This window comes from Berghia stephanieae, chromosome 15 (genome assembly GCF_034508935.2).
Source record: "Berghia stephanieae isolate SIO BIC M18660-M18661 chromosome 15, UCSD_Bste_1.3, whole genome shotgun sequence".
Taxonomy (NCBI): domain Eukaryota; kingdom Metazoa; phylum Mollusca; class Gastropoda; order Nudibranchia; family Aeolidiidae; genus Berghia; species Berghia stephanieae.
In genome coordinates this window covers 22,529,597-22,547,096 of record NC_088374.1, presented here as the reverse complement: position 1 = coordinate 22,547,096, position 17,500 = coordinate 22,529,597, and the positions used below count along the sequence as shown (strand labels likewise).

Sequence of the window (17,500 nt, the reverse complement as noted above, 5' to 3'; positions counted from 1 at the left end):
CGGACCAACACACAAATCTATGTGTATCCTTGAACGTTTCTAGTCTGGTTAATACAGTTTAGTAAAAATTACTCATAAACATGGATGGCACAAAAACAATAACAAAGACCTGAGTGACGTCATCTTCGTTCTATCTGAAGATCGCTCCCATTCATTTGAGTTTTAAAAATATCTAGACAACTTTTACAGTGCAATATCCACTAAATATGTGCGGCTATGTGGTCTCGTGGTAGGACACTCGCTTTCGGATCGGAAAGTCCTGGGTTTGAGCCTCGCTCGACGCATAGTTGAGTCCTTGGAAAAGACTCTTTACTCACATTCTCTCACCGTACTCGGGTGTAAAATGAGTACTTGGCCGTTAACAGCATTGTCTTTGTCCGAAAAATTGTAATATCGCCTAACATGCGTCATGTCTCATCCTACATGTTAAATGTTGCTGTTGACCAGGGAGCCCTTGTAAATCGCTTTGAGCACGTTAAGTGGATATTGCGCTATATAAAAGCTCAACTTTTTTTTTTTTAATTTGCTGGAAGCGTTTTACATGGGATTCCGAACAAACAGCAAAACTTAACATGTAAGATAGGACATGACGCCTGTTAGGTGACTATACAATTGTTTTCCCCACATAGACAACGCTGTAAACGGTCATTACTCATTTTACACATGAGAGACTGTGAGTAAAGAGCCTTTTTCCTTGCACTCAACTACTCTGTGCGACTCGAACTCGTGACCTTCCAGTTCGAAGGCGAGTGGCATACCACAAAACCACAGATGAGTAGAATGAAACTATGTGTTCTAACAAAATAATAAATAATATAATATAATGAACTTATATAGCGCCTAGTTCCAATTTAGAATTGCTCACTGGCCCTTTACATCAACACATCATGTGTCATACACAAATATAGAACTGGCATGTTAAAAACCACACAAATTCGATGATAACATAATATATTATAATAAAATACATACTAAGAGTCCAAATTATATGCCCTACAGAAAAGTTCAGCTTTTAATCGTTTTCTAAAGATAAGTGGATTTTCACTATTTTTAGTTTCAATATTGATGGAGTTCCACAGTCGGGGGGCATGGTGGTCAAATTTGAGCTTTTATATAGAGTAATCTGCATGTTTAAACGTGCGGCTATGTGGTCTAGTGGTATGACACTCGCTTTCGGATCGGAAGGTCCTGGGTTCGAGCTTCGCTCGGCGCATAGTTGAGTCCATGGAGAAGACTCTTACTCACATTCTCTCACCGTACACAGGTGTAAAATGAGTACCTGGCCGTTAACAGCGTTGTCTCTGTCCCAAAAATTTGTAATATCGCCTGACAGGCGTCATGTCTCGTCCTAAATGTTATGTGTTGCTGTTGGCCAGGGACCCCTTGTAAAGCGCTTTGAGCACATTTAGTGGATATTGCGCTATATAAGCTCAAGTTTTTTTAATCTCCACTAAACGCTTTATAAGGGGTCCCTGACAACAGCAACACGTAAGATATAGAATGAGACATGACGCCTTTTAGGCGATATCACAATTTTTTTTCCCCCGACTAAAACAACGCTGTTCACGGATAGGTATTTATTTTACACCTGTGTACGGTGAGAAAGTGTGAGTAAAGAGTCTTTTTCAAAGGACCCAACTACGCGCCAATCTAGGCTCGAACTCATGACATTCCGATCCGAAGTCGAGTGAGTGACCAACCACAAAACCACAGCCAATGGGCATGATCTATATAACATTTCCATGTGCTCGAGGTCATTGGTCACATTGGAATATGTGCTCAAAGTGACCCACAGAATGAAAACTGCTCACCGCTTTTTAAATATCTAACATCACGATTGGTCATTTTGTTCAGCTTGACACATGGGTGTAAAACAACTTTCATAAACAAAACAGCGTGTTTACATTTCTAAAGAAATATCCAATCGTTGGACAGCAACATATCATGTGATTGATGACTTGGTTGGACGAAAAAATGAATATAGATCGTTCCCATTGGCATAAAGCTTTGAGTTCACGAAGGTTAACGCGTTTGAGGCAGGGTTGCCAGATTATTTTCAGGCATTCTGCCAACTGGATTTTAAAAATCTGCCAAATACCACAAAAACCTGCCAAACCGTACTATTTATAGTACCCACTTTGAAAACTCATCAGTTTTGTTAAACAAAAATTTCGCAAGGCCGATGTCATATTATTTTTTTCATTTCCCAAGTTTAAAAAAAAAATCACTCATACATATAAATTGCCATGGAAAACGTGGAGTAGACCTATACGTTCATCCCTAGGCCGCGGAAAATAAAATCTGCCAAATATCTGCCAAAACTGCCAAACCGTTTTTTTTTCTGCCAGACGACTTCAAATTCTGCCCCCAAAAAAGGACATTTGGCAGAAAATCTGTCAAATTGGCAACCCTGGTTTGTAGACCTAATAATACGTCATCTCAAAACGTTTCTAACACTGACGACTTGTAACCTTCACCTTGACATTCTATATATAGCACACAAGGTCAAATTGGTACAGAATTTTGCCGTACTCTGGGGGACAAAAAAAAAAATATTTAAAAATTTGGCCAGAAATCTCGTCCTTCAAATAATATCACTCGATATAAATGACCCTCATCTTGGCAAAAACTCTCAAACCTGGGACTTCGCAAAGTCCCATGTATGAGAGTTTTTTGGGGTTTTTTTGTTTTGTTTTTTATTTTGTTTTGCCAAGATGAAGCTCATTTAGATCAATCGATATTTGAAGGACGAGATTTCTGGCCAAATTTTTTAATATGAGTTTTTTTTTCCAGAGTTCGGCAGAATAGTCCCCGCCGTGTCGAGTACAGATTAAGTGTGCTAGAGTCAACTGAGGTCAAAAGGGTACAAGATAGGAAAAAGCACTGAGACTGAACGAGACGAATACCTATAGATAAGAATCACCCAATTGCCGTCATTGGGTAAAGATAGTGTAACTTTATTAAACTAGTAGATTTTTGACCAATCAAAACATGAAATTTGCGACACACCCTCACACGTGCATTAAGGTTTTTGGATGAGTCTATTGTTACAATTACCGCAGGGGTGTATGTTTTACTTTTGTGAACTCTAGCCTATAGATAGAATGCAGATGACGTCACTCAGGCCTTTGTTATTGTTTTTGCCATCGCGTTTGTGAGTTGTTCTCACTAAACTGTATTAACCAGACTATAAAGTTCATGGTTACACAGAGTTTGTGTGTTGGTCCGTATACTTCCGGGTGGCAATGTTGTGAACTCCTTGGCCAAGCGCATTCTATCTATAGATAGAATGCGCTTGGCCAAGGAGTTCACAACATTGCCATCCGGAAGTATAACGGACCAACACACAAAACTGTGTTTCCATGAACGTTTATAGTCGGGTTAATACAGTTCAGTGAGCATTACTCATAAACGAGGATGGCAAAAAAAAATAACAAAGACCTGAGTGACGTGCTCGGACAAACATAGTTGGTTGTTTATAGACAGTAATGTGAATGAAATCGACCTCTCTCTGATTATTGTTATTGTTTTTATACAGCCAAACGGGTGACTTGTTATCACACGATTTTCTCGATCAGGTTATGAACGTTTAAGTTTACACATAGTTTTCTGTGTTAGTTCTACTTATCAAGCGGTAGAACAGGGGGTATTTTACTTAAACACATACCAGCGATAGTAAAACCTGTGAAGTCTTCCAATCACTGCCATTGTTTACTTTATGACGATTGTCCGAGAAGCGTGGTTATCTAGGTGTCTATTGTGCCCTCCAAGTGACTGGAGAACGTAAACATGAGGGGAATGCGTATTTCACCGATTATGTCCCTTTATTGTGTCCAACCGTAGCCTTCGTGAACTAAAGATAGAACGAACTGACGTCACTCAGATTTTTATTATTAGTTTTTTTGCCATCCATGTTTAGAAGTAATTCTCACTAAACTGTATTAACCAGACTATAAATGTTCCAGGTTACACATAGTTTTGTGTGTTGGTCTTGCTTACTTCCGGATGGCAATGTTGTGAACTTTTAAGCCAAGCGGATACTATCTATAGATAGTGTGAGCTTGGCTAAGAAGCTCACAACATTGCCATCCGGAAGTGCAATGGACCAACACACAAAACTATGTGTAACCTTGAATGTTTATAGTCAGGTTAATACAATTTAGTGAACATTACTCATAAACGCGGATGGCAAACAACAATATCAAAGACATGAGTGACGTCAACTTCATTCTATCTTTTGACGTTCAAGGTATATTCGTCTGTTATATTTTCGGATGGCAAAAAAAAAAAAAAAAAGAATAAGCGTAATATGCACTGAACGTGCTCAAAGCGCTTCACAAAGGGTCCCTGACCAACAGCAACATGTAACATGTAGAACGAGACATGACTCCTGTTAGGCGGTAATACAATTTTTCTTCCGACAGAGACAACGCTGTTAACGTTAAGGTACTCATTTTACACCTGATTGAGTACGGTGAGAGATGGCGAGTAAAGAGACTGAAACAATGCGACGAGCAAGGTTTGAACCCAGGACCTTCTGATCCGAAAGCGAGTGTCATACCAAGACAACATAGCAAACAAGACAACCTGATCATTTTCCCTTCTATAGGGAATGAGATTAGCGGAAGAGTAGCGTCCCTTGATTGGACGTCACCCATAGTCTGTGACGTCACCGGCGAAGTTATTAGAGAGATAACGTCATGTTGGTTGTGCACATGCGTCTCTCGTCTTCGCTTCCGATGAAAGCGGCTTGAGACACTTCAAAACCAAAGTGACGTTCTCTCTGTAAGGTGACGTCCAATCAAGGGACGCTACTCTTCCGCTAATCTCAGTCCCTATCAATTTTGATAAAATGTACATTGAGTGTCCCTATTGATCCATTTACGTCAACTTCATTCTATCTATAGATAGTATGCGCTTGGCTCAGAAGCTCATAACATTGCTATCCGGAAGTATAACCGACCAACACACAAAACTGTGTTTCCATGAACGTTTATAGTCGGGTTAATACAGTTCAGTGAGCATTACTCATAACCCGGATGTCAAAAAATGATAACAAAGACTTGAGTGACGTCATCTTCGAACTATCTATAGATAGTATGCGCTTGGCTAAGAAGCTCATAACATTACCATTCGGAAGTATAACGGACCGACACACAAAACTGTATGTATCCATGAACGTTTATAGTCGGGTTAATACAGTTTGTGACAAAAGACTGGCATTTTGACGTCATTTTTTTGGTCAGTATCAGGCCATAACTTTACGAAGGTCATGGTGTGTGATGTGTGTGTATGTGTCTGTGTGTGTGTGTGTGTGTGTGTGTGTGTGTGTTGTCCCAGATCCGTCGCGATGAACCACATGTACCGCGTCATAACCATTCGGACCGAGTACGCCATAAAACTGGTATATTTAGTTAGTGCATTAAGGTTTTTGGATGAGTCTATTGTTACAATTACCGCAGGGGTGTATGTTTTACTTTTGTGAACTTTAGCCTATATATAGTATGCGCTTGGCTAAGAAGCTCACAACATTGCCATCCGGAAGTATAACGGACCAACACACAAAACTGTGTTTCTATGAACGTTTATAGTCGGGTTAATACAGTTCAGTGAGGATTACCCATAAACGCGGATGGCAAAAAACAATAACAAAGGCCTGAGTGACGTCATCTTCGACCTATCTATAATATCTATCGTCTTTATTCCGTATCATGCAGCCTCGAATAAATGAAGTGAACCGAATGACGAATACTCACAACACCCGACAGCCAGATTTAATATTATGTCTTCACTCAAAGGCGTGTGGCTTAAGTGAAATTGAGTCATCATTTTGTTTATTGTTAGTTTAGACAGCCATTTTGTGAGATTTCAGTATTATCATCATTAAATGGAACAATTGACGTCACTCAGTTGTTGTTTATTGTTATTGTTTTTAGACAGCCATTTTTATGAGTGATTTTCAGTAAATTCTATCATCCAGATTATAGATGGAACGAAATTGATGTCACTCTGCTCTTTGTTATCGTTTTTAGACAGCCATTTTTATGAGTAGATCTCATTAAATTCCATCATTCAAACTATGGATGGAACGAAATTGTCGTCACTCGGCTCTTTGTGAATGTTTTTATTGTCATTTTTATGAGAAGTGCAGCTGTGTGGTCTAGTGTTACGGCACTCGCTTTCGGATCGGAAGGTCCTAGGTTTGAGCGTCGTTCGGCGCATAGTTGAGTCCTTGGAAAAGGTTTTTACTCGGGTATAAAATGAGTACCTGGCCGTTAACAGCGTTGTCTCTGTCTGTAAAAAAATTATAACATATACAATGTATATATATATATATATATATATATATATCGCCTAACAGGCATCATGTCTCAGTCGACACATTACGTGTAGCCTGTTAGGCGATATTTACTCCATGTTTGGTCGGGGACACTTTCTAAATCGCTTTGAGCACGTTCAGTGAGTATTGCGCTGTATAATGGAAAGCTCCGGAATTGGGTTGAACATCTGAATTAATAATATATAATAATAATTAAATAATATAATAATAAAACATAATAATAATAATATAATAATATAATAATAATAGATCTTTATTGTCCATAAATATGGCAATTTGTCATTTAGTTAACTTTTTAATGTTAACGATAACTAAGATTGAACAGATATTTACATCCTACTTATTTTCTCTCTCTCTCTCTCTCTTCTCTCTCTCTCTCTCTCTCTCTCTCCTTTCTTCTTTCACACGTGCGATAACACACCTAACATATTCATTTCGTTTTCAATTTGTTACGATTGTGGCAATTCGACACCAAAAATTTAATCATTATCAATTGGTCAGTTAATCTTACATTAAATAAATTAATCAGTTAATCAGTCAACGAATCAATCCTTGGTTTCTGTACATATGAAATATTCAAAATTTTATGCTGATGAACGAACGTTGATTATACTGTTAGTTCTACATTTAATCTGACAAAACCTTCTCCAGATGGTAAAAGACTAAATTCATGGTATAAATATGTTTTATTGTTGGTATTAGAGAAGCTTTCCTTCTATTGCTTTTCCATGAATTATTTCTACTCCTCAAGGGATGGTTTATTATTTTGATGGCCAGATACTCTAGTCTCTATAAATATAAAACGAAACCATGAAATAATATGCTAATTTTTTTTTATATAAAAGGAGCTATTTATATAATATTTCAAGTATAAATATGATCAACTTCTACAATATTATTGTTTCTATCTATATATCTATCTCCTTCTTCTTACTATAGATAGTATGCGCTTGGCTAAGAACCTCACAACATTGCCATCCGGAAGTATAACGACCATCACACAAAACTGTGTGTAATCTTAGACTTTTATAGTCTGGTTGATATAGTTTAGTGAGAAGTGCTCATAAACGTGGATGGCAAAAACAATAACAAAGACCGGAGTGACGTCAACTTCATTCTATCTATAATATAGTATATCAGATGAAATAGACCGGATCAAATCTGAGACCTCTGTGTACTAAAACAGGTCCATTACGTCATGACTCCTAACGTCTATAATGACCCAAGATCAAGGTTAGGTCACGGGGTCAAATAAATGTAGATCCATTTAAGATTTTTATATATAATTATTATCTTCAGCGGAAAACTACTGAAAAAAAAACAGTTAAAGTAATAATAATACATTACTAAAAATAAAAAAGAGAGAAATAGCGAGAAAGAGAGAGAGGGGGGGAGGGGAGGAGAGAGAGAGAGAGCGAGAGAGAGGAGGGAAGAGAGAGAGGGGGGGGGAGAGAGGAAGAGATAGAGAGAAAGAGAGAGGGATAGAGAGAGAGAAAGAGAGAATGGGTGAGGAAGATATAGATAGAGTGATAGAGGCAGCAAGACTGAAAGATAATAAAAACAGGAGAGAGAGAGAGAGAGAGAGAGAAAGAGAGAGAGAGAGAGAATGAGAGAGAGAGAGAAATAAACAAGAGAAAGAGAGAGAGAGAGATAGAGAGAGAGAGAGAGAGATAAACAAGAGACAGAGAAATAAACGAGAGAGAGAGAGAGAGAGAGAGAGAGAGAGAGAGAGAAATAAACGAGAGAAAGAGAGAGAGATATAGGGAGAGAGAGAGAGGGAGGGAGAGAGAGAGGGAGGGAGAGAGAGGGAGAGAGAGTAAGAGAGAGATATATAGGGAGAGAGAGAGAGAGAGGGAGAGAGAGAGGGAGGGAGAGAGAGAGAGAGAGAGAGAGAGAGAGAGAGAGAGAGAGAGAGAGAGAGAGAGAGAGAGAGAGAGTCTGAGCACACTGTGACATAGTGAACTGTAAACTGTCTAGGTCATTCAGTGCACAGAGATCACCCAATGCGGCAAGGTCGTCTGGACGAGTCCATTGTTCTCACACGTCATAGGGGTGTGCAATAACGCAACAGGACGAGTCCATTGTTCTCACACGTCATAGGGGTGTGCAATAACGCAACTGGACGAGTCTAACAATAGCGACAAAAATGTTATTGAGTCAGCGGATACGCTGTTATAGCTAGAACGAAGTTAACGTCACTCAGGTCTTCGTTATTGCCTATTGCCATCCGCGTTTATGAGTAATGCTCAGCACACTGTATCAACCAGACTATGCTGTTCAAGGTTACACATGGGTTTGAGTGTCGGTCCGTTATTTTCTCCGGATGGCTATGTTGTGAGTTTCTTAGCCAAGCGCATACTATCTTTAAACCTGTTCATTGAAGTATTCTGGAGAAGAAAAAAAACACGTATTTAAAAATTTGGCCAGAAAACTCGCCCTTCAAATATCGAACGATTTAAATGACCCTCATCTTGACAACATAAAAAAAAACTCAAACCTGGGACCTCTTACTGACTGCTAAAGCAGGGGTGCTATGTTGTGCGGCTATGTGGCCTTGTGGTACGACACTCACTTTCGGATCGGAAGGTTCTGGGTTCGAACCTCGCTCAACTACTATTGTTGAGCCCCTCTTTACTCACATTTCTCTGACCGTTCTCTGGTAGAAATTGAGCACCATGCTTGGCCGTTAGAACTGTTGTCTCTGTCGGGGAAAAACATTGAAAGTGTAATATAGATAGTTCGAAGATGACGTCACTCAGGTCTTTGTTATTGCTTTTGCATCGCGTTATGAGTAATGCTCACTGAATGTATTAACCTGACTATAACGTTCATGGATACACACAGTTTTGTGTGTTGGCCGTTATACTTCGGATGCATGTATAGCTTTAGTCAAGCGCATACTACTATATGCTAGAAGTCATAACTTGCCATCCGGAAGTAAACGGACAACACACAAAACTGTGTGTATCCATGAACGTTTATAGTCAGGTTAATGCAGTTCAGTGAGCATTACTCATAAACACGGATGGCAAAAAACAATAACAAAGGCCTGAGTGACATCATCTTTAAACTATCTATAGACTAACAGGCGTCATGTCTCGTTCTACATGTTACGTGTTGTTGTTGGTCATCAACCCTTTGTAAAGCGCTTTGAGCACGTTTAGTGTTTATTGCACTATTTTTTTTTTTTAATAACCCAAAAAAACTCAAAGGTAAATCGTGGTTCAGCGGTACAATCTTTGCTTCGTACCCAAAAGGTACCGAATTCGACTACCCGCCTGGCTGTGTGGCCTTGAACAAGTCACCTAGCCCTAGTTCACTTTGCGGCGGTGCACTGCGGCTGACGTCTGGGTTATTTCAGGTCTTCCCATGGAATAGACGCAAAAGACAAATTTCTATTTCGAGATGAATTAAGGGAATGCTATTATTTTTTAATTAAATTTATCTCTCATCTTCCTTTTGTTTGTTTGTTTTTTCCAAGGACTCAACTTTGCATCAGTCACAGCGGGATTCGAACCAAGGCTTTCCTATCCGAAGGCGAGTGCCATACCACTAGACCACATAGAGGCATGGTGGTGGACGATACGTTCTTTTGTTTGAAAGGAAGAGGGGGGGGGGGGGGGGGGGGGGTGCGATTCATTATACGGCAGTCAAGTTATATAGTCCTTGAGAGCCATTCGGCGATATTACAATTTTCGGACAAAGACAACGCTGTTAACGGCCAGGTACTCATTTTACACGTGAGAGAATGTGAGTAAAGAGCCTTATCCAAGGACACAACTACGCGCCGGCCGAGCGCGAGGCTCGAACCCAGGACCTTCCGATCCGAAAGCGAGGACATACCACAAGACCACATAGCCGCACATACTTCTCCTTTTCAATCTTTCTTTAGTAGTTTAATGTTCACGGCTTCAGGCAGCACCTACGTTTTCTAAGTTATAATAATGTATATTTAACTCACTCAACCTAACACCGACTATATCCGTAGTTTACAGGGTTACTTTTACCCCATGTCTATTTATTACATTTTTATGAGACAAATTATAGGTGTAGTATCAAAGCTAATGTTTTTAGTTTTGACATGTTAATGGTAGTTGAATAAAACTATCTATGTACATGTTCATTTTTAATACATTTTTTTCCAATTTAAAAAGTAGCAAAATCTCTAGGATTGAGTGAGTTATGTATCTGTGTATCCATGTGCGGCTATGTGATCTAGTGGTATGACACTCGCTTTCGGATCGAGCCTCGAGCTCGGCGCATAGTTGAGTCCTTGGAAAAGGCTCTTTACTCACATTCTCTCATCGTACTCAGTGTAAAATGAGTACCTGGCCAATAACAGCGATGTCTTTGTCCGAAAAATTGTAATATCGCCTAACAGGCGTCATGTCCCGTCCTACATGTTAAATGTTGCTGTTGACCAGGGACCCCTTGTAAAGCGCTTTGAGCACGTTTAGTGGATATTGCGCTATATAAAAAGCTCAATTTTTTTTTCTCTCATCTTCCATCTCTGTTTCCCCAGTGTACATGGTGAATGGACGAGTCCATGCAAAGGTTATCCAAGCTAACATCCCCACCAATAATGGAGTGATCCACGTTATCGATAACCTTGTCTACTACATCTACCACAACGCTGTACAAATCACAGATTCCCTACCGGATACAAAGTAAGTCTGGCTGGGAATAATGTCAACTTGTGTTGGGCGGTATCACAAATTTGTGACCCACCGTATCAAAGCGGTATTATGTCGGGATCCACTCGGTAAGGGAAATTTAATTCATAGCCACAAATATCAAACTTGGGTTTAATTTCTGTACGTTCTGGTGGAGTATAAAGACTATTTCTTGCATTGCAAAAACTTCTAATGTCCAATTTCTCATCATTCTATCTCTAAATTCACATTTTGGGGTCTGAATCATCCCGACATAATACCGTTTTGAGACGGAGGGTCACATTTTCGATATCGATGTCTTACGATACATCGCCTCACAAAAATTCGATCTGTCGATATTTTATCGATACATTGAATTATTAATCAGTACAACCCAATACGATTCAATAGTCTGATGTCACGCCGCCTGGCAACGGCGGCCATCTTGGTTCTAAACAAAGAAAATCATTACTTTTTATTTTTTATGCTGGCTAGAACTTTTCATATGCCTTGTGATCAGAATGTATAAAAGTCAAAACATGATCAAATTTATGGGGTTTTTTTCCTCTGGATACGCTTTTATCCTCGCCGGAGAAATATTTCATACGGCGTCCGCCATTGTTCCGATAGTTTAGAGCCAGTGTTACTAAGTTACCATGCGTCATTAGGAAGGAAGTGACGTTACGACTGTTGAAGAGTATTGTCTTCGTTTTTACTGGCACTGATATGATCTTAATGTGTTGTAAGCGCCTTAAAACCCATTAAAACAAAAACAAAAACACACAAACCAGCCATCGGCATCCCTTTATAGTTGTCATGCGACTATATTGTCCTGTCCAGTGTGGTATGGCACTCGCATTTTGATTGGAAGGTCTTGGGTTCGATCCTCGTTCGGCGCATAGTTGAGTCCTTGGAGAAGGATTTTTACTCACAGTCTCTCACGGTACTCATGTGTAAGATGAGTACCCGGCCGTTAACAGCGTTGTCTCTGTCCGAAAAAATATGTAAAATCGCCTCACAGGCGTCATTTTCCATCCTACATGTTTAATGTTGCTGTTGGCCAGGGGCCTCTTGTAAAGCGTTTTGAGCACGTTTAGTGGATATTGCGCTATTAAAAAGGTCAGTTTTTTAGCAATGCTCGCTGTACTTGTCCTTTCTCTTTCATTATACAACCAAAAGTTCTTTTTTTAAATGATCTTTCATATAGCGCAATATCCATTAAAAGTGCTCAAAGTGCTTTATAAAGGCTCCCTGACCAACAGCAACATGCAATATGTAGAACTAGGCATGACGCCTGTTAGTAGATATTACATTTCTATGGCAATCTGTCCAAAACTGTTCATTTTATTATCGCTCCTCCCCTACATCTCCCTCTCCCTTCCCCTTCCACCCCAATTTAATTATGATATTTTTTCCATTTGTGCGTTTTTCCTTTATTCTCCTTACAGAATGTGGCATCAACTGTTGCAGGGTCTTTCCTCTGACAAGAAAATAATTTCTGTCCAATCATATGGTGACCAAGTTTGTTTGATTGGTTTTTTTTTTTTTTTTTTTTTTTTTTTTTTTTTTTTTTTTGGGGGGGGGGGGTTGTTTCTCTCTTGACAGATCGCGACATCAACTGCTGGAGGGTCTTTCCTCTGACAAGAAAGAAGTTCTGTCCAATCATATGGTGACCATGTTTGGGATTTTTGTATTTCCCCAGACAGAATATATAATCAACTGTTGCAGGGTCTTTCCTCTAACAAGAAAAATGGTGTCTCTCCAATCGTGGAGTGACCATGTTTGTGTTTTTTTTTTTTGTTGTTTTGTTTTGTTTTTTTTTTTGTTTTTTTTTTTTTTTTTTTGGGGGGGGGGTTTACAATTTTTCTCCTGTCAGAATATATCATCAACTGTTACAGGGTCTTTCCTCTGACAAGAAAAAAGTTATGTCCAATCGTAGGGCGACCATGTCTCTTTTTGTTTTCGTTTTTCTCCTTACAAAATATTTGGCATCAACTGTTGCAGGGTCTTTCCTATGACAAGAAAAGTGTCTGTCCAATCGTAGGGTGACTATGTCTGTGCTCTTTTTTTTTTTTTTTTTTTTTTTTTTTTTTGCATTTCCCCTGACAGATGCAGGGTCTTTACTCTGAAAAGAAAAACGTGTCTGTCAATTATGTAGAGTGGCCATGTTTTTTTTTTTCTCTATTTTGTTTTGTTTGTTTGTTTTTCTCCTTACAGAATGTAGCATCAACTGGTGCAGGGTCTTTCCTCTAACAAAAAAAAAGTGTCTGTCCAATCCTAGGGTGACCATGTTTGTGTTTTGTTTTTGTTTTTTTTTGTTTGTTTTTTTTTTGTTTTTTCTTTTTTTTTTCTCATGTCAGAATGTGTCATCAACTGTTACAGGGTCTTTCCCCTGACATCAAAAAACTTCTGTCCAATCATAGGGTGACCATGTTTGGGCTTTTTGTTTTTCTTATGACAGAATGTGGCATCGACTCTTGCAGGGTCTTTCCTCTAACAAGAGAGAAGTTCCGTCCAATCGTAGGGTGACCATGTTTGGGCTTTTTGTTTTTCTTATGACAGAACGTGGCATCGACTCTTGCAGGGTCTTTCCTCTAACAAGAGAGAAGTTCCGTCCAATCGTAGGGTGACCATGTTTGTGTATTCTTGTTATTTTATTATTTTTGTTGTTGTTGTTGTTGTTGTTGTTGTTGTTGTTGTTGTTGTTTTTCGTTTGTGTGTTTTCTCCTGACAGAATGTGGCATCAACTGGTGCAGGGTCTTTCCTCTGACAAGATGGAAGTACTATCCAATCGTAGGGTCACCATGTTTGGGTTTTTTGTTTTTCTCCGTACAAAATATGGCATAAACTTTTGCAAGGTATTTTCTCTAACCAAAAAAGGTGTCTGTCCATTCATAGGGTGACCATGTTTGCCTTTTTAAAAAAAATTCATCTGACAGAATGTGGCATCAGCTGATGCAGGGTCTTTCCTCCCACAAGAACGAATTTCTCTCCAATCGTGGAGTGACCATGTTTGTGTTTTTTTTCCATCTGACAGAATGTGGCATCAACTGTTACAGGGTCTCTCCTCTGACAAGAAAAAAAGTGTCTCTCCATTCGTAGGGTGACCATGTTTGTGGTTTTTTTTTTTTTTTTGTTTTTTTATTTTTTTTTTTTTTTTGTGTTTTTTTAAACTTTCATCTGACAGAATGTGGCATCAACTGTTACAGGGTCTCTCCTCTGACAAGAAAAAAAGTGTCTCTCCATTCGTAGGATGGCCATGTTTGTTTTTTGTTTTGTTTTGTTTTTTGGGGGGTTTTTTGGGGGGTTTTTTGGGGGGTTTTTTGGGGGGTTCTTTTTCTCCTGTCAGAATGTATCATCAACTGTTACATGGTCTTTCCTCTGGCAACAAAAAACTTCTTTCCAATCGTAGGGTGACCATGTTTGTGTTTTTTTTTTTCATCTGACAGAATGTGGCATCAGCTGGTGCAGGGTCTTTCCACTGACAAGAAAGAAGTTCTGTCCAATCGGAGAGTCACCATGTTTGTACCAACGGATGAAGCGTTCGGAAAGATTCCTCTCTACTACCAGTCAGAGCTCATGAAGAAAGAAAATAGGATTGACCAAACAGGCATTGAAAAGGTAAACAAAACAAAATATCGATTGATATTTAACGAATCAGTTTTCTTGCCAAAATAAAAATATTTTAAAAAATAATTGAGCTTTTAAATAGCGCAAATATCCACTAAACGTTCTCTAAGCGCTTTGCAAAGGCGCCCTGGCCAAAAGCATTACTTAACATGTAGGACGAGGCATGACGCCTGTTAGGCGATATTACAAAAAAAAATTTCGGTCATAGACAACACTGTTTACAGCCAGATAGTCATTTTACACCTGAGTACAGTGTGAGAATGTGAGTAAAGAAGTTGTTTGTTTGGTTGTTTCTTTTTTTTTCCAAGGACTCAACTTTGCATCAGTCAGGGCGGGATTCGAACCAAGGCTTTCCTATCCGAAGGCAAGTGTCATAGCACTAGACCACAAAGAGGCACGGTGGTGGAAGATACGTTTTGTTGTTTGAAAGGAGGGGAGGGGGGGGGGGGGGGGGGTTCATTATACGGCAGACAAGTTATGTAGTCCTTCAGAGACATTAGGCGAAGTCCCAGGTTTGAGAGTTTTTGCCAAGATTAGGGTAATTAAATCGATCGATATTTGAAGGACGAGTTTTCTGGCCAAAATTTTTAATATGGTTTTTTTTTTTCAGAGCACTGCAGAATGAGGACGATACTGGATATTAAGTTAGTGGTTCGGCTATGTGGTCTAGTGGTATGACATTCATTTTCGGATCGGATGTTCCTGTGTTCGAGTCCCGAGACGCAAATAGTTGAATCCTTGGAAAAAAAGGCTCTTTACTCACATTATCTTATCAGATTCCGGTGTAAAATGAGTACTTGGCCGTTAACAGCGTTGTCCCTGTCGAAAAAAATTATTAAAATTCTCTAACAGGCGTCATGTCTCGCTCTATGTGTTACGTGTTGCTGTTGGCCAGGGACCCCATGTAAAGCGCTTTGAGCGAGATAAGTGGAAATTGCGTAATATAAATGCTCAACTTTTAATGCTCTAGTTTTAAGTTGTTCATTTTCATTTTCAGATTTTGTTCGGCCACATTGTGAGCGATAGCTTGATCACCCCGTCACAGTTAGAAAATGGTCAACTTCTCAGGACAATGAACGGACAACCCTTGACCGTGGTCAAACAGGGAGACGGTAACTATATTATCTTTTTATTATTTTCTATTGTCGTCCGCCTCCTAATTAACCATTGCATTGTGACCCGGAAAGTCCCGGGTTCGATCCCCCGCTACAGGCACTTTGGGTTTGTTTTTTCTCTTGGGCAAGGTTTTTAACCCCCAATTTGCTCACTTGGACAACATGGGTGATTCCTGTTGGCATCAGACATCTTGTATGCTGATTTATCTATTATATTCCTTCGTGGAATGCCTCGGGGACGATATCTTATGATGTCATGGCGGAAGGGCATTATTGTTTTATTGTGCGGCTATGTAGTCTAGTGGTATGACATTCGATTTCGGATCGGAAGGTCCTGGGTTCGAGCCTCACGCTCGGCGCATAGTTGAGTCCTTGGAGAAGGCTCTTTACTCGCATTCTCTCACCGTACTCAGATGTAAAATGAGTACCTGGAAGTTAACAGCGTTGGCTTTGTCCGAAAAATTGTAATATCGCCTAACAGGCGTTATGTCCTGTCCTACATATTAAAAGTTGCTGTTGACCAGGGACCCCTTGTAAAGTGCTTTGAGCACGTTTAGTGGATATTGCGCTGTATAAAAGCTCAAAGCTCAAAGTTGTTTTCCCCCTAACCAACCGACTAGGACGTCCATCTCGGTCATCATCATAGCTTGTCGTTCCAACACCGAACCCACTCCACAGAATCCGGGGAGCAGACTCATAGGTCATGGTCAGTGCATCTCGGCCCATCCTGGCATTCTCTAAGGATGTGCTCCATCGTCTGCTCTGGGCATCCACATGTATACAAGCTAGTCTCAGCCATCCCCCACTTTTTCATCCATCCAGCTGTTCTCCCTGTCTCGATGTGTGTTGGACCCGCGATCTCAAGTAGTCGGGAAGTGAGGGCTCTAATAATGACTAGGAGTTAGAGACGATCTTTTTTGGGATCGTGGATAGCTAATACGGTAGCGTCAAGCTCTCCCCGGACAGGCGGAGTTCTCGTACCAGCAAGATCGCGGGTTCAAACCCCTATCATCGCCGCGAAATTTTAATTCTCTATTGTCTTCTGGCACTTTCCTACTCACTTCATCTCTTGTTGTTATCAGCTTCTCTAATAAATTGTACTGAGGAAGTTCCTCAAGTCCTCACGATCTTCTACACGGGACTGTAGCGACGTGTACATATCATTTTCAGGTCTGATAATCTAACGCAATGAAGGGCCTACTTTAACATTCTTGTAATGGACAATGTTTTACTTTGACTCGAGGGTATTTCCATTATATCGATTAACCCCTGACGATGTGGGTTATCAGACCTGTTAATAATAACGCGTTGGACTGTAGGTTTGCACAATCTTTCTTTAGGGGTGGTTGGGGGTGGGGGGGGGGGGGGGGGAAGAGGGAATTTTTTGTTTGTTGGTTCGTTTGTAAGTTTTTTGAATAGTTATTTTTTTGTTTGTTGTTGTTTTTCTTTATTCTTTTTTTTGTTTGTTTGTTTTGTTGGTTTTTTTTTTTTTGTTGTTGGTTTTTTTCACCCCTTGTGTCTTGTTTCCTTTTGTTGATTGCTTGTGTGTTTCCTTTTTTTTCTCTCTATTACTTAATTTATCCCTACAGATATCTACTTGGAAACGCCCAACAAACGAATAAGGTCAAAGGTTGAAGTCGAGGACATTGGGGTCACGAACGGGGCTGTGCATCTCATTAGTAACATCCTGTTTGCCGACAACTTCACTGTATGGGACGCCATGGGCGATATACCACAACTCAGGTATGACGTCACAATTAGAA

The 17,500-nt window shown here is 39.8% G+C and overlaps 1 protein-coding gene across 6 annotated transcripts in view; it reads left to right on the top strand.

The window, feature by feature from the left end:
* Positions 1-17,500, top strand: part of LOC144960853 (uncharacterized) — a 339,688-nt gene that overhangs the window by 294,716 nt on the left and 27,472 nt on the right. For all 6 annotated transcript variants that reach the window (XM_078894238.1, XM_078894240.1, XM_078894239.1 and 3 more), the window contains 4 exons: positions 10,863-11,007; positions 14,442-14,613; positions 15,620-15,734; positions 17,327-17,480. In XM_078894238.1, coding sequence (XP_078750364.1) covers positions 10,863-11,007; positions 14,442-14,613; positions 15,620-15,734; positions 17,327-17,480 — 586 coding nt within the window. The remainder of the gene's footprint in view (positions 1-10,862; positions 11,008-14,441; positions 14,614-15,619; positions 15,735-17,326; positions 17,481-17,500) is intronic.